The sequence below is a fragment of the Odontesthes bonariensis genome, chromosome 2 (genome assembly GCF_027942865.1).
Source record: "Odontesthes bonariensis isolate fOdoBon6 chromosome 2, fOdoBon6.hap1, whole genome shotgun sequence".
NCBI classification, from domain to species: domain Eukaryota; kingdom Metazoa; phylum Chordata; class Actinopteri; order Atheriniformes; family Atherinopsidae; genus Odontesthes; species Odontesthes bonariensis.
This window is the reverse complement of record NC_134507.1, coordinates 25,451,724-25,473,007: the sequence shown is the minus strand read 5'-3', so window position 1 is coordinate 25,473,007 and position 21,284 is coordinate 25,451,724. Positions and strand designations below refer to the sequence as shown.

Genomic DNA, 21,284 nt, shown 5'->3' with positions numbered 1-21,284 from the left:
AAACACAACGTGGGAGCAAAGTTTGGCCGTCAGAGGCAGCCATGTTAGCACCTTCACCCCTAAGCTTTGGTTGAATTGAGACGGGATGACTGCTGCTGTCCTGAAACATTTGGAAACCGCTTTAAATTCCAACGCTAGACACCCACTGACCAACGCAAGGTTTTGTGAATTTCTTCAAGTGTTTCGTCTCACATTCTCACTTTTACTTTGAAAGCATTTCAGACTTCTCCGTTTGCCTAATTGAGCTACAGAGGAGGTTGCATCGTGTTCCACTTTTCTATTTTATAAATCAACGAATGACTTTTGAGTTGTTGTATCATTTACAGATGCAAATAAGTAGCCTCATTGTTTCAGGTACCCGATATCAAAAGCGCAAAGCATGGTGCCAAGCTCTCTGACGACGAGGAGAGATCGTGTCCGATGGGAAAAAACAGGGTTTTTTTGTTCATTTTAATTATTTCTACAGGGTAAACATAATACAGGGTTTTATAATAGCTACCTAAATAATCTAAGATATGAATATGCACGTTACCAAAATGTTTCACAAACTTAGAGGATAAAAACAACAAGCAGGAGAACAGATACCAGCAGCAGAAACACCAAATTGCTCGGCGGCTTTCTTGTAGAATAATAATGTTATAGCTTTTTGTAGGAATGTAGCCATATTGTGCAGATTTCTCTTTCCTTTTTAAATGTTTCAGTCATTTGGGGCTCGTGGGTAATGCATTTGTAGGCGACAGCCGAATTGGAGGTACGGATTTTTTAATGCACAGCACTGACTGTAATTCAGCTAATTTTTCTCAGGGTTACAGGGTTTTAAGAAAATAGCTCCTTCAAGTGTTCGGCTGAGGTTTAAACGAGCCCTCTGACGTTACAGAAAAGCATGTTTTCTCTTTAATTCCAGTTTAATATGCTACCAAAGCATAATACGCCAGTACTTATTTACATTAATTAGAAGCATATTTTATTCTTTGTAGTGATCATCATCTTTGTTCTTTTTTATATATATATATGAATATATGTGTTCCTTTTTTTAAAAAAAAGAAGATTTCGTGTAAGATTTTTTATATGTGTAAATGTTTTTGGTAAAATAGCTGAGAAAAATAAATAAAAAAAATCCACTTTTCAAACCGCTAAACTGGGATTTTTGCATGTTGTGTGTGTGTGTGTGTGTATGAGGGTTAGAGGTGTGCTGAAAAGGCTAACGGAAGTGACGTGTTCTGTCAATGTTAATATCTATGGGCACATTATGAATCTTACAAAAAGTGGGATCATCTGTCGGCTACACCATCTTTGTTGTAAGGGAACGTCGAGCCAGTGGAAGTGAGCCAAGACCTGGAGCTTTATTACTCAGTCAAAGAGCATTTAAAATGTGAAGATTGTCCCCTGTGGGTGGATTTAGATGATCTTTCCAATTGAGCCTAGTGATCCTACAGTGTTTAATCATTAAAGGAATCATTGGGAGGACTATACTTTGAAGGCAGCGCACAATTAAACAGAAAGTCTGGCATTAAATATTAAAACTTCTTGAAAATGGGCCTATAAACGTGAAACTTCATGACAATGAAAAGGCAGACTTTAAGGTTGTGTGAGCAGGAAAACACTGCCTCTGAAACATGCTGAGTGTGTGTAAGAGGGAGATCTGAGCCCTGAGAGACACTAATTGGCAGCTTCCGGTCGAGACGTGGTTAGAAGTGCAGGGAAGGCACCACGGGGGCTGGCAAAGAGTAACTGGAAAATCACATGAAGAACCGCCACAAACACAACCGATCACACGGCAACACGGAAACAAAATGCCTGCATAGGCAACTGGGATATGAGCAAAACCGCTCTGTTATTTTACCCAGTGGCATGAAATTAAACGTGAATTAGAAATATCTAATCATCAAAACTCAGAATTGTATGTACATCGGGCAGTCTACACAAGTCCTTCTGGTGTTTAGCAAAAACATGTCACGTTTTGTAGAAATTAATTGAACGTTTTATGCAAAAGCACATCATACCTTACTGGCTTTCTACGGCCGGCCTGTGTGTGTGATGAAGCTGTGATGCCCCCTACTGGTCCCTATACGTACTGCAGCCCGACGCATGTCAACCTATCGACTCTCATAGACATAGGCTAAACGATAAATGCTCCATATATTATACATAGTTTTATTAATTAAGTCGCCCACACACGTGTTTTATGATATTCTGTATATGTAATCTACTGTATGAACAACTATAGCAATGATCATATGTGGGGCTCAGTGTCTTGCTCAAGGGCACTGTACACGCTGAGGCATCTGCTATCCACGAAATGATTCTATAGGAGGAAATGATTTTATCAAACATCTGTATTTCAGACAAAAGCACGTATGGTGTTATAAAGGTTTACGCTAAATAAAGGAAAGTAGGCGGCAAATAAGTGAAGTGCTTAATTCAGCTATTTCTTTAAAAAAAAAAAGCAAAACACTGATATGACACCAAGCATTTGATCTAATAGCTGAATATTTTGGCTTTGCGAAACATACCTAAAAAATTCAATCAAATTGTTGTTTTTTTGGTGGAATCCGGCTTTTTTTAGTAGCCTACACCTGTGTGTAGGCTACACGGTGCTTATACTGAACACCAACAAATAAAAACAAACCCAAAGAAAAACGTCGTATTATACCACACTGAAAGCAAGTACATTACACATTACAGCAGGGTGCTGACATGGACAATTCCACTCACAGCGCTACATCTGGGGCGTAAAGTGGAACTAAAAAAATCTAGGGTACATTGTATCTTAGGGACATTAATCGTGGGCGGACCCCTGCAGTACTGCAGAACAACACTTGCCCTTAACCTGACATGAAATACCACTGAGCTACTGTCTCATTACAGTTAACAAAAAGGGTATTACCAAAGCGCCATGTCTCTTGCGGCAGATGCTTTTGTGTCGCAGATCGCAGGTAATGTGCTCACTTTCATCAATGTTTATTAGGCTAACCTTAGCCAGCTAGCTCACGTTCGCTAACGCCGACAGTAATGTGGTATTGTTTAACATTAGTAATCCGGATAATAGTGACCTTTACTGTTTAAAGAGGCGTGATAGTCCAGCAGTAACGACAACGACAGCTGTCTTTGTGTCCGGTTTTCTCCTGATAGCAAAGACCAGCTCTGCTGGGGCACCCTGATGTAACTCTGTCAGTCTGTGTGTCCTACATGGCTAAACACGAGTTGTGTGGGTTGAAGGACTTTAAATTGCTCTGTTTTTCCCTTTAATACCAAATGTAAAGCAGAGGGGGGCGGTGACTTCACACAAAAACACTTCACAAGGGGTCATTATGATTACAGCTTTGAGTCGAGGCACAAAACCGCGACTAGCTTCATTGAAAGGCAGCTAAACTGTGTTGCGTTCACTTACCAACGTAAAGTCAAAGATGGCGGATGACGTCTTCTTCGTTCAACCTGGAGTGTTGCCCCGCACGGCTCACCTCACTTAACCCTTTAGTGGCGCTAAACAGTATTACAGCAATATTGACCATGGTAGAGCATCCAGTCATGGCAGCAGGGAGGACAGTGCTGCTGACTTGGATCCTGGAGCATTAGATATGCGTTTCAGATAATCAGCAGGGTGTTAATTGTGTTTATGCATGTTTCAGCACATATAAGTCTGAAAGGGAAGCTAAACATGGGTTATTAGAGATATAGACTAAGAAATCCCATTAATCAAGTCATGTTTCAAAGTTGTACTTTGGAGTAAAGTAATAAAAGAAAGGCCAAGGAGTGTTTCCAGTCTAAGCTACTAAACAAGAACATAAACAATACTTAACAATACAAAACATGATTGTAACAAATAGGAATACACTTATGTCAGTGAAGAAAGAGATTATTTATGACAGAAGTCCACTTAAACAGTGCCCTCATGTTAACATTAAGAGTCTTTGATGAACCTGCCAGCCAAAGTTTGTGGTAGAACTTACTTTAGACTGAACTCATACTGTAGGTCTGATCCCTGGTCTGTGCTCCAGAAGCATTATTGCACCCAATATGCCGGTTGCCAGCATATTTGATTGTGGTTTGTTGTTGTCGGCCACTTGTGACATTTACCCGAAGCTCCCCGAATGGTTGCTGAAAGTTTCAAATAAACCCTGAAGGCTAGTTATTCTAAGTTGAATTGAGGATAGAGAACAGTATCTAATACTCTAGCGTTAGATTAAGATTAAGGACACTGATTTCCTGCTGAACACATTGCACAGTTAAACAGAGGATAGCATTACTCTGCAGTTTTGCACTTTCTCCTTGTGTGTGACTGTTTGTTTGCTTTTGATACTGACAGCTGCTGAGCCTTGGCCTGAAAATGCAACCTTGTACCAACCACTGAAGGGTAAGTCGGTCAATTGGAGGAGCAGGATGTGTTGTCTGTGTGACATTTAGTTCAGTAGCTTACATTAATTTGCTGTTGCTTTGACAGAGGATCAGATTCTGCTTTCAGACTGCGCCTCATCTCTTGCTGTTCAGGTAAGCTTCTTTTCCTGTGTTTCCTCAGCACATTTATCCTGTGTGGACTTTTGTTTCCCCAACAATGATGCTTCTCTGCGCACTTCTACGCTATTCAGTTGATTACTCACATTTCTTACAACAGTAGTGCTACTGTTATATAGCTTATTGATACAGTAATGTCTTTATTTAAGTAAGTTTTCCAAAAAAAGTTTGAATGCTCTCTTAAATCTAAAAAGATTATTTGCAAATCATTTAAACCTCACATTTGAAAGACAGTTTATCAAATATTAAAACTGACAAATGATGTTGTTCTTTATAAAATAGATGCACATTTTGACTTTGATATAAGAAGCATGTTTCAGAAGAGTTCAGAAAGGGGCAACTAAAGAGTGGAAAAGCTGTATAATGTTAAAAAGATAGCTGGCGGGACACATCTGAGACTGAAGGAGTTTTTGCTTGTTCATCAGTTAAACGTTCATGTGGGCCTGCATGCTGTGCTCACAGCTTGGTTTAGCAGGCCATCTGGCATTTTCTGCAGCCCGGTATTCACAGCACAGTTGCTCTGGACACCTGAGGAGTACACCGACATGGCGATCACGTGGACCCAGTCTTTGGAAAGCAAAGTTGGAGAGATTTCACCACCCAGTAAAAGGAGACTGTTTAAAAATACATAGTTTTCAGGGTGTTTTTTTTTTTTCCATCTGCAATACAAAATATGTGCCGTGGGGACGAGGCTTTGGGCCCCCAGGAGGCACCGTGACAGAAACAGGCAGGATTCTGCAGGGGAAAAACACTGCATGAGCTCAAGGCCACTTCTGAAAACCATTTTAGTGAACAGTTTGTTGTTAATGCCAAACCCAAACGGACAACAAAAATATTGATTGCATCTAGAAACAAAACCTTCACTGACCCCCGAGCTCATTTAAGTTGGCTTGAGAAGGAGTGGGAACAGTTCTGATGAATCAAAATGTGAGGTTTTCCTCTTGGAAACTGAGGATGCTGCATCCTCCAGGCTAAAGAGGAAAGTGACCCTGTGTTGTGTCGGCACACCGTTCCACATAGAATCTCCATGGTAACAGAGAGGAGGAGAGAGGAGGCACAAAATCAATGAATAAATAGAGCCCACATAATTTTTTTTAGACGTCCAGCGTGTGGGACGTAGTGCTTTTTATGGGCAAAGTTGTGGATTGAAACAGACTGCATACCTCACATCTTTCCCAAAGATAGCTGTCAAGATGAGCACATATTTCCAATTTGTTACTCTCAACAGTCGATATACTTTGAGTTAAATATGACTTTGAGATATTTTAAACAGCTGTCCTGTTTGTCCTCCGCAGGCCTACCTCAGGATGTGCGGTCTGCCGGTGCAGGTGGTTTGCAGAGCGAATGCTGAATACATGTCACCGTCCGGTCAGTACACACGGCGCTGCAGGGACCAAATGTCCTCTGTTCCATCTTTCAGAGTTGAACTCCCAGCACTGCCGCTGCCTCCCAGTCCTTGTTTCTAAGTAGCCTTTCTATCTTTCAGTATCCAAACACAGTAATGTGGTGTGATTATTTCTCATATAAGTAGATTATTTCTGGCTCGAATTGGAACAGATGTTTGTTTTTTGAGTTGATTCGATACATATTTGCTGCTCTCTGTCATGTGTATCCTGCATAGGCAAGGATATCAATATCCTTATTGTAGCTGGTTCAGGAATGTTCAGCCGCTGAAATATTTCTTTCTGCTCTCCTTTTAGGTAAAATTCCCTTTATCCACGTAGGGAACCAAGTGGTGTCGGAACTGGGACCGATAGTGCAGTTCACAAAGGCAAAGGTGATGTAACACACATGGAGGCTGTTTGCACCTCGAATTATTTTATCACCTAAAGTTGTCAGCAGTGTCCCAGGAAGTCATTTTCCAGTTCTTTTTATGAGAAGATGGACAAATTAGATTGGTCTGTTTTTGGTTCTCAGGGTCACTCTCTCAGCGACGGCTTAGATGATGTTCAGAGAGCTGAGATGAAAGCGTACATGGAGCTGGTCAACAACATGCTGCTTACAGCTGAGGTACAAACACAAGCCACAAAACACACACCTGAAACCACAAACTGGAACAGCTTCTCATTCAGGCTCCCTCTCCTCTCTGCAGTTATACATCCAGTGGTGTGATGACGGCACAGTTGCGGAGGTGTGTGTTCTTGGCTCATAAAGACGGTTTGAAAAACAGATATCTAAGTGAGCTTCTCGTGGCCCCTGCTTCACATGGGCTTTTATATTTTGCAGATCTCTCGTCCCAGGTACAGCAGTCCCTACTCGTGGCCTCTCAGCAACATCCTGGCCTATCAGAAGCAGTGGGAGGTGCGCAGGAAGATGAACGCCGTCGGCTGGGGTGCGAAAACACTGGAGCAGGTGAGCAGCAACCTGGCTGCGGTTTTCTGATGCAGAACCAGCTTTACATTCCTTTTCAAGCTGTCAGTGATCCTGTTTCTCCCTTTTCTTTATTCTCGGCAAAATTCTTTAAAACTAAATGTCCAGTATTTAAGATGGTTTCAGTCTTTTTGAGTTTGGTTCTTAGCAAATGTTTTTATTTTCTAACAAAAACTCCTGGATCAATCGGTTAATGCTTGGCCGTCTTTCCTTTCATGTCTGCTTTTTAGGTTTATGAAGACGTGAGCCAGTGCTGCCAGGCTCTCTCCCAGAGGCTGGGGACACAGCCATATTTCTTTAATAAACAGTAGGTGTCCCTTCTGTCTGTCTGTGACTTTGTTGCTGCTACATGTTTGAGGTGTTGACAGCAGCTATTTATTGTTGATTGATAGCAGCTTCAGCAGCTGCTGTATTGGGGTTCAGCCCAAATGGGAGGCAGTTGACTTTCCTTGAGCACCACCTTGTGGTTTAAAGTAGTTACAACATCTTAAAAAGCCGTAAGTTTGTTCCTCCTCCTCAGGAGATTGATTTGTTTTAGGAATGGTAGATTCAAAGCGAGAGAAGTGCAGTGCAGGTTTAATCTATGTGTGATCCACTGTAAATACAGTGTGATGAATTATTCTAGTGTTTATTCAACAAGAAATGTGCGCATCATGACAAATGCTCAGGTGAAACAGAGTATTGACCTAATCTGTACTTGAAACCAAGACATTCAATACAATTCAGTTTTATTTATATAGTTCCAAATCAAAACAAAAGTCATTTTAAGGTATTTTAAAGATACGGTCGCATTCGAGGCATTTATAATCTAGTTATTATCCAAATAAATTCAAATCCAGTGTCGTCCGATCCATATGACGCTAATCAAAAAGAAAATAAAAGTTATAGCTGCCATAGCTTTCATGCATATAGTTACTTGGTTGATTTCTGCAGTAACAAACACTCAGTGTGTGCATCCCTGTGTTTTATAGGCCCACAGAGCTGGATGCCTTGGTGTTCGGTCACCTCTTCACTATTCTGACCACCAGACTGACCAGCTCTGAGCTGGCAGAGCGGATCAAGAGCAACAGCAACCTGCTGTCCTTCTGCAGACGCATCGAGCAGACCTACTTTGAAGACAAGAGCTCATGAAGGACTGAAAATAACCTCTCGGTCATCTCATCTTGTACATTCTGCATTACCTTCTCTCATTCCCCTTATTGTAGCACTGAGAGGTTTAAAAACTCCCCATATCCACATACCTGTCCCCTCCTGACTCTGGCTCTCCTCTCCCTTTGCCTCCTGCTTGTACATTGTTGCTTGCAGCTGCTAGGACTTCAGAGGAGCCAGTTATTTTAAGATGTGAGATGTGTCTAAAACAAATTAAGAGGGAAATCTTTACTATAATCCCAGCACAAAAGTCCATGAAATCGGACTAAATGCCACTCTTTGATGTAATTCTCAACATATGTACATCATCTACAATATTTAATTAAAACAAAGTTAAGAATAATCTGGAGAACATGCAGCAAACACACCAGTCAGTCTGGTCAACCTCGACAGCTTTAGCTGGATTGCCAATACATGAGTTTCCACTGTGCAGAAGATCAAAAGAACTCCCAAAGCTTGCGAGGATTAAATGTATGGCTCAAGGGTACGTCAGCTGGATGGATATTTTATGAAACCGAAGCATAGACTTATTTATTGACTTATTTACTCTTTCCATCATTTTCACACCCTTTCACTGGAAGGCTGCCTTGTGTTGCATATGTAGAGGCAGGGTGTAGATTTCACAGCTGTGCGACATGACCGCCCTTTCAGAAGGCAGAACTCCACTTGACCCTGGCCTGAGGTCAAATGGCACTCAGTGTTTTTCTTGCTGCAAGAAACGCAGAGCAGTGTGTGTGTGCGTGCATCATTAAAGTCCAGAGTTGTCTTTTCTTATGTACAAAAGCCACGAGCATAACGATGAAGAAGGTGTGGTCTCTCCTTGAGTTTTTCCACATCGTTTTATTTGCGTGAATGGAAAGTGCCTACTTAGGATTAATAAGACACTCAGCTCAGTAGACTTTTTCCCCAATAAAAAGTGTTGTTTGAGCATCGAAGCTCATTGTGTGATCTTCTAAAACAAATCTACACACCTCGACAGGTAGTTTGACAGTTAGATATTTTGCTAAAACACATTGTATATATTTAAGATGCATGTTGCCCAGTTTTATTCACACATTTATTTCGGGGAGGGGGGGGGGGGCTTAATTGGCAGCTGTATCCGCATACTTGACTGTGTGTTTCTGCCTCCGGGTCTCATGCAAGCTCATTGGTAACGTCTGATCACCTCCGATTGCCCTGCGGTTGATCTGGTTGTAGCGTGCGTGGCAGACAGAGTGAGCGTCTGTCTTCCAAGTTTCCTGTGAGGTCAGGGTTTGACCTGTGAACTTCCAGGAGCTGTGACATCATGAGTGATGACCCACAGTGACCAAACACTGCAAAACTGGAGGTCATCAGCCAGACTGCAGACAGGGAAATAAACACAAAAGTACATCTCATGAGAGAGATTTCAGTTTACACCTATTTGTGGAGTTTTTTTGTCCAAAAGACCTGGAGGCCACACGATCATTTAATGTTACAATAAACTCTTAAAATACACACTGAAACACTTACATTAACCCAAGGTTTAGTAATATAGATTTTTTATTTTCCAGATGAGTCAGAGACGGCTGCAGTGTGTTTTTGGTACTAATCCTGCACAAAGAAAGGTTTAAATCTTCAGCATCAACAACCCAGCTGTAGGGTAGCTGGGTGCTCATGAGAAGTAAAACAAACTGGCCACACATGAGTTTCAGTTAACAAATATAGTCACTTTAATCCTTCCATTAAAGTCAATGCTGAACTGTCAAAGAATAAGCACTGCAGTCATATGGTGCAGAGACAGAATAAGGCTGGCTGGTCACGCCTGATGAGCGAGATGTACCTGATTACACTTCATTCTGCTCTCCAGGGGAGACAGAACACAGGAAGCAAAGACATAAAGGGTGATTACCTCTCATTCTGGGATGTCTGACCTTCTGTTATCTTTTTTATGGAAAGTACGCAGTTTGGGGTGTTTCACATCCATGCTTCTGGGCTTGTTTTGTGCCTCTTTCGGGATTCATTTCACATCTACGATGGTCTTTTTCAATGTCTGCAAAGGTGTTTAGAGTCTCACATTGGTCATTTTGCATTTACAATTGATTTAGGTTCCTTTGTATCACATTTTAGTTTTGTGTCTGCTTGGAGCCGTTTAGCCACTTTAGGGTCATTTTGTGACATATTTGTGACATTTCCCAACTCCTTGTTGTCAAAGTAGTACTTTTTTCTTATCTTTCCCTGTTTGTTTGGTTGGTTGTTATAAATGCATTATCTACTTATATTTACATTTTTCACATTTCTTGGTTGTGTATCTCTTTGACACTTATTTCTGGGATGAGAGTAGATTCCTTTACTCCTTTGGCCCCTGGGTTTGTTACGTCCTCATGGTGAAAATGACTCTGGGAAAAATCATTCCTGCAAATGGAAACTTTACTTTTTACATTTTGTCAACTAAAAACCAAGGTTGTAAATATCTATTCCAGGGGGCCTTTATTTTTGGGGGGTTAGTTTAGTTTCACAGTTTCATTATTTCAGTAAAGACTGCATCATGCTTCTTTGAGGTATTTCATGGTGCTTAGTGAAGTTCATGAATACTGCTACATTGATAATGCGCACAGAGAGTGAAAGAATGATGGGGACAGTAACTTATATTTGCCCATGTCCAGCTGCTGGGTTAATTTATGTGATTTCCTAATGACTCAAATTGTCTTCATGATATTTATAAACATAATACAGAATTAATTTAACGAGGTTTATTCTGTGTATCAGATCTTTGAGTTGTAATGACAGAATTCTACCACAAGGGGGCACCATAAGGCTAGTGCTTGGCGGTTGACTGATCACCTGATCATGACAAATCTGGAGGGACCTCCGGTGATTTCAACTCTGCTGAATTCATTGTGAAAAATAGGGACACAGGGTGTGAAAACATCTCACAACCAAAACAGTGTCTGCTGTTTTTGTAGAGCCGTTTTTTTTCCGGCAGATTCCCATGCATGGGAAGAAATAACTAGTTTTTTTCATCACACTGATGGGGAGTCACCACCATCACTCTGTCTCTTCTTCATCCCTGCTGAGATAAGATGGAACTAAATGAAAAAAACATGAGGAAATATAAATAAGGAAAGCTGTGGAAACTTATTTTTTTCCTAATAAATATTGATGTTAAATATAGCTTATTTAAACAGACCTGCTGACAGTTTTTTTCCCCCTCCTGAAGTGCTTCACATTTTACCCCATTTGACAGTTTGACCTAAAAAAATGCAAAGCAATACTGCTGTGATATAAGTGAATAGTTAGGGAATTATTTCAGAAACGTGTACTGGTGTTTTCAGCTCTTTAAGCAAAAAAGATGTTATGCTAGATGTCCTCATTACAAAGATAAGTGTGTGTGTGTGTGTGTGTGTGTGTGCTTTGAAATGCATTAAAAAAGTTTTGTGTTCAGGGGTGTGAATGTGCATGAGCTGTGATGTGAAGTGTCAGATTAGACAATGTTTCTGCAGGGTAGTAATTACACAGTTTAATAATCAGAGTGAGTGATGATTCATAATCTGGACGGTGAGTGGAACAGAGGATTGTTTTCTGACTCAGTTTAATTGCATCTAGTGAGTGGGTGAGCAGGTTTATGCATGTGTATGCATACAGTGCACTTTTTTTTATTTCTAAATTAGCTAAAACCAATGCAATATGTCTTTTCTGGTGGTTATCCAGTTTGTGTCTAATCCCATAAACTGGATCAGCGTGGATTCTCAGGTGTCAAAGCACTGAAGCAGCTTTAGTGTTGTTTGGCGCCTCAGGCAGGCAGACTGAGCCGAGGGCCCGTGGGTCTGTCTGTGTAAGTCACACAAGCACAAAAAAAGTCTGTACACATTACATCTGTACATGACCAAAAAAAAAAAAGCACAGCCTTGAACGGAATAATTTCACTGAAGTTTAGTGGCTGACTGTGCTAATTTAAATGTGACACAATCTCCTACATTCGCTGTGATTTCCCACCACTTTGCTGTGACTTGGTGCCAGTACAGCGCTGCAGGAAACCCTGCCCTTCTCAACTCATGTTACACACTCATAGTAAGAACACAGAAACTATTTGCACGCAGTCATTTTCAGTGAACACAGACAAATAATCATCCCAGTGAAAACTCACTGGAGGAATAAAATGGGACAAGAGAATAATTACAAATCAAGCTGTTTATTAAAAACAAACATTTGTGATTCGACTCAAGTCTATTTCATTTGTTATAAGGGATGTTACACTGCTTATAAAAAACTGCTCTGTGGTATCTTTTCTATCTCTGCAGGAAGCTTTCTAAAATAAAAAGGATTATCTCAGCTTTAGCTTGAGATTTAGCTTCCATTACAAAATTGGATTTAAAATACGTGGACAATCCCATGGTATGAGCTGTCTGTATAATCAGTGCTTCAGCCTGTGAGTTAACCCCCGAAAAGAGAAGATGTCTCAGTCTCTGCTGCTTTGAATTTGGACCATTCCTAACTTTTCTCTTGTTGGATCCCCAACTTTAGGAAACTGTACACTTTTGGAGATTAATTTTCGAGACAAACAGATTCCTTTTCTAAATGGGATTACAGAGTATGCAGTCATGTGCAAAGCAGGTCACACTGTAAAAAACGCTAATTTGATAAAGGATATAAAGAACCTTGTTTGCAATTATTCAGTGCATACAGCATTGGACAATGTTGCCCCTCTGAAAATGAAGGAATCAGTAAGAAGAGGCTGGCTCCTTGGTATAATTTACATAGAGGTGCTTTAAAGCTATGGTAGGTAATCCTAGAGAGCTAGCAAGAGAGCTAGCAAGATTCGAAAGTGTCCCCTCCTCTAAGCTCCACCCCCCCCTCCCCATTCCGTCAGTGCTTCATCCAAAACCGGTAGAACCGCATGCGCACACGGAGCAGGGAGCCGACAGAGGGGGGCGTAGGCAGAAAGCAGAGGCATCTGATTGGTTTTTGTAGGCGCTCCAATCCGAGATCAGCGTCCCGCTGATCTCGGATTGGTCAGCTTTTTCTCAGTCCTGCAGCTGCCACAGAGGTCTGATTATTTTCTTCCCTTTTTCTAAATACATCTTGTATAGATTTCTCTCAGGACAGACGGACCATTTCACCCAGTATTACAAAATGTGTTTCTGAACAGGATTACCAACCATGCCTTTAAAGCAGACTGCAAGAAAGTTAGAAAGAAAATGCCGTTCCTCTAATTAGACCGATATCCAACCTCCCTTTTTTGTCTAAAGTTCTTGATAAAATAGTTGCAGCTCAACTTTGCGATCATTTACACAGAAATAATCCGTTTCAACAGGTTCAGTCAGGATTCAGAGTGCGTCAGAGCACAGAAACAGCACTGGTGAAAGTTACAAACGATCGCCTCTCAGCCTCTGATAGCAGACTTGTGTCTGTGCTTGTCCTGTTGGATTTCAGTGCTGCATTTGATACAATTGATCACAGCATTGTATTACAGAGAATTCAACATGTTTTGTGTCTTATCAGCTGGTTGGACTACAAACATGTCTCAGACATAAAGACCATAAAGACTGGTTGACTCAGAATTTTCTTCTCCTAAATTCAGACAAAATTGAAGTTGTTGCCTTTGGACCTGAACGCTCCAGGAAGAAACTGTCTAGTTATATAGTTACTCTAGACGGCATTTACTTAGATTCTAGTACCACAGGGAGTTATTTCTGACTAGAATCTATCCTTTGAAACACATAAAAAAGGTTTCTAGGACTGCCTTCTTTCACCTTCATAATATTGACAAAACATCCTGTCTCAGAGTGATGCAGAAAACTGCTCCATGCATTTGTTGCCTCAGTATTGGACAACTGTAATTTTTTATAATTGGGCTATCTAAGATATTCTCTGGAAAGGCTTCAGCTGATCCAAAATGCTGCAGCCAGAGTTCTGATGAGAACTAACAGCAGAGATCTTATTTCTCCAGTTTTAGCTTCTCTTCATTGGCTCCCTGTTAAATTCAGAATAGAATTTAAGATTCTTCTCCTCACATATAAAGCTCTTAATGACCGAGCTCCATCAGATCTTAAATATCTCATCGTGCAATATTTTCCCAACAGAGCACAGCTCTCAGACTGCTGGTTTACTTGTGGTTCTCAGAGTTTCTAAAAGTAGAATGGGAGGCAGAGCCTTCAGTGATCAGGCCCCTCTCTGTGGAACCAGCTGCCAGTTTAGGTTCAGGAGGCAGACACCCTCTCCACCTTTAAGATCAGGCTTAAAACTTTCCCTATTTGACTAAGCTTATAGCTAGGGATGGCTCAGTTAGGGATGATCCTGAAACATCCCACAGTTATGTATTATACAGGCCTAGACTGCTGTGGGACCTCCCATGATGCACCTCTCCTCCCTCGGCTCTCTTTACTCTCCGTGTACATATGACATCATTGTTGTCATTAACTTGTGTTTCTCTTTCTCAGCAGGTATCCCTGGCCTGGTGTTACGGTGCTTGTTGTCCCCTCTTTCCTGCCCTCTGAACCCCAGCTGGTGGAGGCAGATCACCACTCTTCCTGGTCTGGTTCTGATGGAGGTTTCTTCCGATTAAAAGGGAGTTTTTTATTTCCACAGTCGCCTCGTGCACACTCAGGACAGGAGTTTGGTTTGAAGAGAAGTTTCGGTGCAATCTGTTGGTTTCCTTAGCTATAGGTTACTCTCTTTGTATTGGCTCTGTATGTCTTAATTGGACTAATTTGAAATGTAATGAATTGGATTTGATTGAATTAAGATTGTATTACAATCTAAAAACAATTTGTGAAATTTTGCCAGATGAAACTAACATTTCCATGGAACTGAAGGTCAGAGAATACAGTTCATGTCTGATGTACTGAGACATAAAGACGCTCCCCACACTGTCTCTTCATCCTTCATAGTACATGCTAATAAACATGCCTTTATTAGTTGTCAGACACTTACATTCAGGACATGTCTTACAGTTATTCTCAGTTTGGCACAAAGATTCACCACATTTTTTATTCTCACCCTGGTGGAGAAGGTGACATCTATGAAGAAGGAAGATTAAATGCTCTTTTCCTTCCCAAAAGGGTTTTCTCTCATGCAAAGGGCTCTCAGGTACATTCAGCATAGGTTCATGTTTATTTCTGAGATTTGGAATATGATGTACAAAGAGTTCATTTTAATTTTCTGTGTAAATATAAAGATTGTTGCAGATGCCAGCAATCAGTTCTCTGAATATAAATATGCATGTAGAAATTAGGGATAAAAAAAGACAAACATGTTGGATCTGAGCCCAGATTCTATGTTGGAGATCTTCCATCACAGCTAAAAAAAGGTTTTCATGCCAAAACACTCAGTTATTTGATGCTTTTCTGCCAATGTTTGGAAAAAAAAAAAAATCTGTTTTGTCAGTGACTTTAGTGATGATTTATGATAAACTTTGCGGTCAAGATGGCAATTGTTTTACTTGTTTCCGAGGGAAATCCTGGTACCGTTTACCGTCACTAAGACCCATTTCCATCTGTCTCTGTCTGGTTTACAGAACAATCAGTAACTAAGCTGCGGGGTTGTGTGTGTGTAAACTGAGACGAATTAAGTCTGTTTAGTCAAATCTTGGCAGAAAATATGTGTCTTTTGAGCATAATGAGTATACAGTTGACTGGAGGGGGAGAGGATTGTGCTGTAAGAGTGGATTTAAAACCGTCTTCATCATGATCGTATGTCACTGTTGGAAACCTGTCTAACCACTGTGAACAGATCCCCGTCTCCAGTTTCACTGACCAAGCAAACTACAAACCATTTGCTTCATCCTCTAAATAAATACTATTATATTCAAAGTATGCTGAACCCTTTTTATTTCTATTTTTCCAGTTGATTGTTAGCTCTGATCGCACACCACAATTTATTTGTGACTTTTGAGGATGATTGTGTTTCAGCCTGATATATTAGTCTGTTCTTTTCTAGTTAAAAAAAAAAAAAAACAGTTTAAACACGAGGAACAGTGTTGGAGTCAGAGATTTATTCCCTCTTTGAAAAAGGAGTTGATGTACCAACCTGATCTAATGAAAGAATGGGAAATACTAACATTGGTCTACGGTGCAAAATATTGTAGTTTTATAAATTAGATTCACTAATTGTACATTTACAAAGTTTTCACTGTTTTAATCGTTATACAGATACAACTTGAGTTTTGATTTGTGGACATTCTTCAGCAGCACTTCGACGTATTAATCTCCAGACCAGTTTCAATCGAATGATGTCCAGTTACCACATGTTCCTAATTGTTGCTTGGCCTCAAATGCTTACCTGGAGGAAGAAGGGCTGAGAGGAGCTAACCCACAGACCTTAATGACACTTCTGTCAGAACCACTCTCGTCAAAACCAAGGGAGTAACTTTGATTTTGACATTGGTGGGGACACAAAAGTGCTCCACGACAGTTTTTTTTTTTTTTTTGCATTACCAATCATAAGTTAATGGCATGCAGGTGCAATATGTTAACAAGCCATCCTAATGTTTAGGGAGTTGGTCTTTAAATCACAGGGTTGCAGGCTCAAATCCCACGATTAGGCTACCTTTGTTTACACCCCCATCCATGACTGGAGTGACCTTGAGCAAAACAACTAACCCAACATTGCTCCAGAGACTGTACCAATAATGTGTTCTTATAAGTCGCTTTGGATAAAAAAAAGTCAGCTAAGTGTTATGTAATGTAACTCATATAATGCAGGGTATCTTCACATTTTTTAATCAACAAATTTAATGACTTTTAAGACCTTTTTAAGACCTCTAAGAATAAAAACAGACACATAATGGCTCGGCGGCCAGCAATCGGATAAACCAATGAAGTGAATCAATCCTGTGAAAGAATGAAAACAAGTGAATGAAACCTGCACTCACCCATTATGAACTTAACTATGCCAGCCCCTCCATAATCTTGCCTCTGCTCAGCCAACTCCTTGACGTCGGGTATGGTTGGTAACGTTACTGCGGCTAGCATTAGCAACGAGGCTGCTAGGCTTGCTAAATCGGTAAGCATTAGGCTACTGAAGAAAGCTAGTCTTTTTAGCTACGTTATATTATCATCTTTCTTCTCGGCTATAAGTTAACCTTTGTTTACGGCCACTAGCCCTAACCTGATGCGCTAGCTGTCAAATCACCGGAAGTTTTCACCGGAAGTACTGGCGCACACACAAAAGTTCGAACGTCAACGGTCGCCATTTTGTGCACAGAGCGATAGACTCTCCAGACATATCTTTCTTTCATTTCGCCCAGATGAAATTTATTGCCACTCTTCGAAAATCGGCGAAATTTAAGACATTTTAAGACCTTAAAAAAAGTTTTTTTTATTTGAGACTTTTTAATACCTTTTAAGGATCCGCGGAGACCCTGAGTAGGGGGCTGAATATTGGTAGGGACGTGACCCTAGCGTCCCTACCCAAAATTACGCCCTTGGTCAAAACGAGACGAGAAACAGAGATGAATTTCAGAAGCTTCTTCTGAATGCATACAATTATGTTTGGCGGTAGGCTCTGTTCGGAGGAAGTTCCCGACTTTTCCATGAGCTCCATGGAAGCCAAGACAGGGAACAGCAGCATCCTCAGGTGGAGTGCCTTCCATTTGCTGTAAAGGCAACAAACCCCCTAGAACAGAGCAAGCAACAATGAACAACAGTATGACATTGTTTGGCAATGAGAAGTCGGTGGAGCAGGGGAGGTGGTGGGTGCAAGCTGAGAGCAAAAAAAGCAGTGACAGCAACCAAGTTTAAATGAAGTGCCCCAAATGCCAGCATCCAATTGCGAGCAGCAGCTGATTACCCATTGAGCGCAGCTGGTTGCGGAGCCATAAGGGTTGGGTTTGCGTCAGCCAATAGGCAAAGGGCGCGTTGACTACGTGGTCTGCCAGAACTAACGCGGTGCTACATTTAGTGACACTCTGAACACTGTCATGCGCTTGAAACCTGTACTGCACAATGTTTCCAACAGTCTTCATTCTTTTCTACTTTCCTTCCACTCACAATACTTTTCTACTCCTCTCTCACCCTCCAATGGTTGGGGTCAGGTACACTTTGAAAATACATGGATAGAGTTAGAATATACATACATGCTTAGACTGTAGGGAAAATCTAGAGTAAATGGTTACACTTTTTTTATGATCATGCATTGAGGTTCACGTTGTGTCGTGTGAACACTACCCAACAAGTTGGGGACAGTTGTAACACTACTAAGTTTTGAACATAGGCCCATCATATAAACCAATCTCATAAACCAATACTAGAGGGTTCCAGGTTCAACTCCCGGCCGAGGCCTTTCTGTGTGGAGTTTGCATGTTCTCCCCATGTATGCGTGGGTTCTCTCTGGGTACTCCGGCTTCCTCCCACCGTCCAAAAACATGCATGTTAGGTTCATTGGTGACTCTTAATTGTCCCTGGGAGTGAGTGTGAGCGTGGTTGTTTGTCTCGTTTGTCTCTGTGTGGCCCTGTGATGGACTGGCGACGTGTCCAGGCTGTACCCCGCCTCTCGCCCGATGACCGCTGGGATAGGCTCCAGCCCCCCTGCGACCCAACCGACGGATTCAGCGGGTGTAGAAAATGGATGGATGGATAATCCAATACTGTATTCACAATAAAACATAGAAAATATATAAAATGCTGTAAGTGAGACATTCTACTACTTCATGACAAATACGAGATAATCTTAAATTTGATGGCAGCAACATGTCTGAAACATTGGGACAGGTCCACGTTTACTACTGTGTAGCCAACCCTGTTTTTTTTACCACCAGTCTATAAACATCTGGGAATTGATGAGACCAGTTTAGCATTATCTTATTTAAATATGCAAGGCCCTCCTTGGAAAAGATGTCACCTGGATAGGAGCAGATGTTGGTCTAAACCCTGTATATACCTTTTAGCATCTATGGTGCCTTTCCAGATGTGAAAGTTGCCAGTTCCATAGGCATTAATTCACCTCCATACCATCAGATATGCAGGCTCTTGAACTGAGAGCTGATAATGAGCCAGATGGCTGCTGTAGCTCAACTCATGGGCCAATTGCAAAGTCGGTGGCTCGATTCCTGGCTCCCCCGAACACATTACATCGTCTCCTTGGGCAAGACACTGAACCCCACATTGACTCCCATGTATCCACTGGAGTGTGAATGTGTGTGACAGAGAAGATAGCACTGTGTAGCCTGCAACAATGTATAGATTAATGAGTGAGTATGTGTGAGAATGGGTAGATGGGAATTGTTGTATAATAGCTCTTTGACGGGTCAGCAACACCAGCAAAAGCGTTACAGTACAGCCCATTTACCATTTCTACACTCAGTCATGTTAATGACATGTTGCCTATTTATCTAATTAGCTGCAACATGTTTCTCTAGCTGGTTTGTTTTAGTACCAATTACTTCTCCAGCCTTTTTTTTGCCCCTGTTGCAACTTTTTTGAGTTGTGATAATGAGTTAAATGTCCCACTTTCAACATTTGATATGTTTTCTATGTTCTGTTGTGTTTAAAATATCCATTTATGAGATTTGTAAATCATTGCATCTTATTTTTATTGAAATTTTATAAAGCATCACAACTTTTTTTAAACTGGGGTTGTACGTCTGGTAACACCATGAAGCCGAATTGATTTGCTCCCCTTGAGTTAAAGAAAACGTGCCTGATTTTTCTTCTAAGCAACTTTGTGCAACTTCATGCAACTTTGAAAATGTAGTTTTTATTTCCTTGACAGTTACATGAAAACACAGCTATTGTAACAAAATGAGAACACCATGAAAAAGCGTTGTAGCTGCCGTGAGGTGTTATGAAACTGGAAGTATGAAAAAGAATCTATAGCTGGCAGCACTGTGCATCTGCTCACAACCAACTAACAAATTAAAACATGAGACCCCCGACAAGAATGGGCTGAAAACACCACATGGAGATAAGAGTGGTTTGAATAATAAGATATATATGTGCGATAGAGTTTATGATTTGTATGCCTTTTATCTTTCAGCCCAAACACTGCATATATGCAGCACTCCAGTCTGTGAGGTACAATAGGATTTTTTTAAGATTATTTCCAGATGAAGAATGTTGTGATGTCAAGAGACTGCCAGCAAGCAAAGAGTAACTTAATGCATTGGCTGATGTGAAAACACTAAACAGAAACTTAGATGTTCACTATAATGATTAACCTAACCCTGGAACTGGATTTTAATATTAAACAGCAGCAGATGGCGTCTTTTTAAGGGAAGAAAACAAGCCCTGATGTATCCTGCGAGGCTGACTGTATGCAGACTCCAACAATGTGAAGGCAAAAAGGGGAAACCACTTTTCTGGCAAAAATAGCATGAATAAAAACAATTCAGTATTCAACCTGGAGAGTAAGTACTGGGTGTTCTCAGCATGACATCTTCACACTCTGCTGTTTGTGTTTTTTGTAGTCGAGAGAAGAAGGAAAGGTTTCAATCAAGAAACACACGGCTCTGATGAAGGGGGCGAGTCATTCGAAGCCACATGTTTTACATGTTAGTTAATGTTGTTTAGCTGTAATTTGAGGTGTGTTTCATTTCCTGAAGCTGTCACTGTTTCTCCAGTGACCTCACTCTGAGTATGTGCATGCATGTGAGGCCCTCTGTGACCGAGGGGCTTAAGTGGCCTCAGAGACCCCAACACCGTGTAATCACACACATACACATATGTGTGCCGTGAAATTTAATGATCATGTGAAACACAAAAAAAATGTGCATGTGTTGCCCTATGTGCATGTGTGCGTAGACTAAACACTGACCTACATTGCTATTTTTACTGATTAGAGGTTGTTCATAATGAGCCCTATTACCATCAGACCTTAAACAACATGCAGACGCACACTTCAGCCTCTGACCACAGTACATGTTCTGGCCGAAGTGTGATTCTGTCTTTGCAGCTCAGTTAAAAAAAGTAAGAGGGTTTCTCTTTCCTACCTGCCAGCTTTCGTTCCGCCGCTCCCATTTTTATATAAACGACAGGAAAAGTGAAACATCTTGCAGTGCATCTGAGAGGTTCTTAGGAAATAATTCAGGGACAAACAATTCAAAAGGTCCTGTGCTTGTTGTGTTTGTTTCTGCTTGGAATCGAGCTTACATATTTGGCACATTCAAACAACTCCATGTGTGCATGAGTGGTATTTACTGGAAACATGAGAGCAGAAAGTGAAAGCATGTGATTGGGAGTAGAAGAATGTGTTTCTCCTGTACTTGTCATGTTCATGTTCTGGACATTGAGAGTCATGTGGGCCGCCGGCATCTGTTTTCTTTCTTATTTTCCTCTCTTTCATGTTCCATCTCCACTTTT

General features: G+C 41.0%; 1 protein-coding gene across 1 annotated transcript; it reads left to right on the top strand.

Moving 5' to 3' along the window:
• The first annotated feature begins 2,777 nt into the window (after nt 1-2,777).
• On the top strand, nt 2,778-8,966 carry mtx2 (metaxin 2). Its single transcript, XM_075480560.1, has 10 exons — nt 2,778-2,936; nt 4,307-4,354; nt 4,442-4,488; nt 5,808-5,880; nt 6,213-6,289; nt 6,430-6,522; nt 6,605-6,643; nt 6,739-6,864; nt 7,113-7,189; nt 7,854-8,966. Exons 1-10 carry the CDS (start codon nt 2,897-2,899, stop codon nt 8,011-8,013), a joined length of 780 nt encoding a protein of 259 aa, XP_075336675.1. The 5' UTR covers nt 2,778-2,896; the 3' UTR covers nt 8,014-8,966.
• The last annotated feature ends 12,318 nt before the right edge of the window (nt 8,967-21,284 follow it).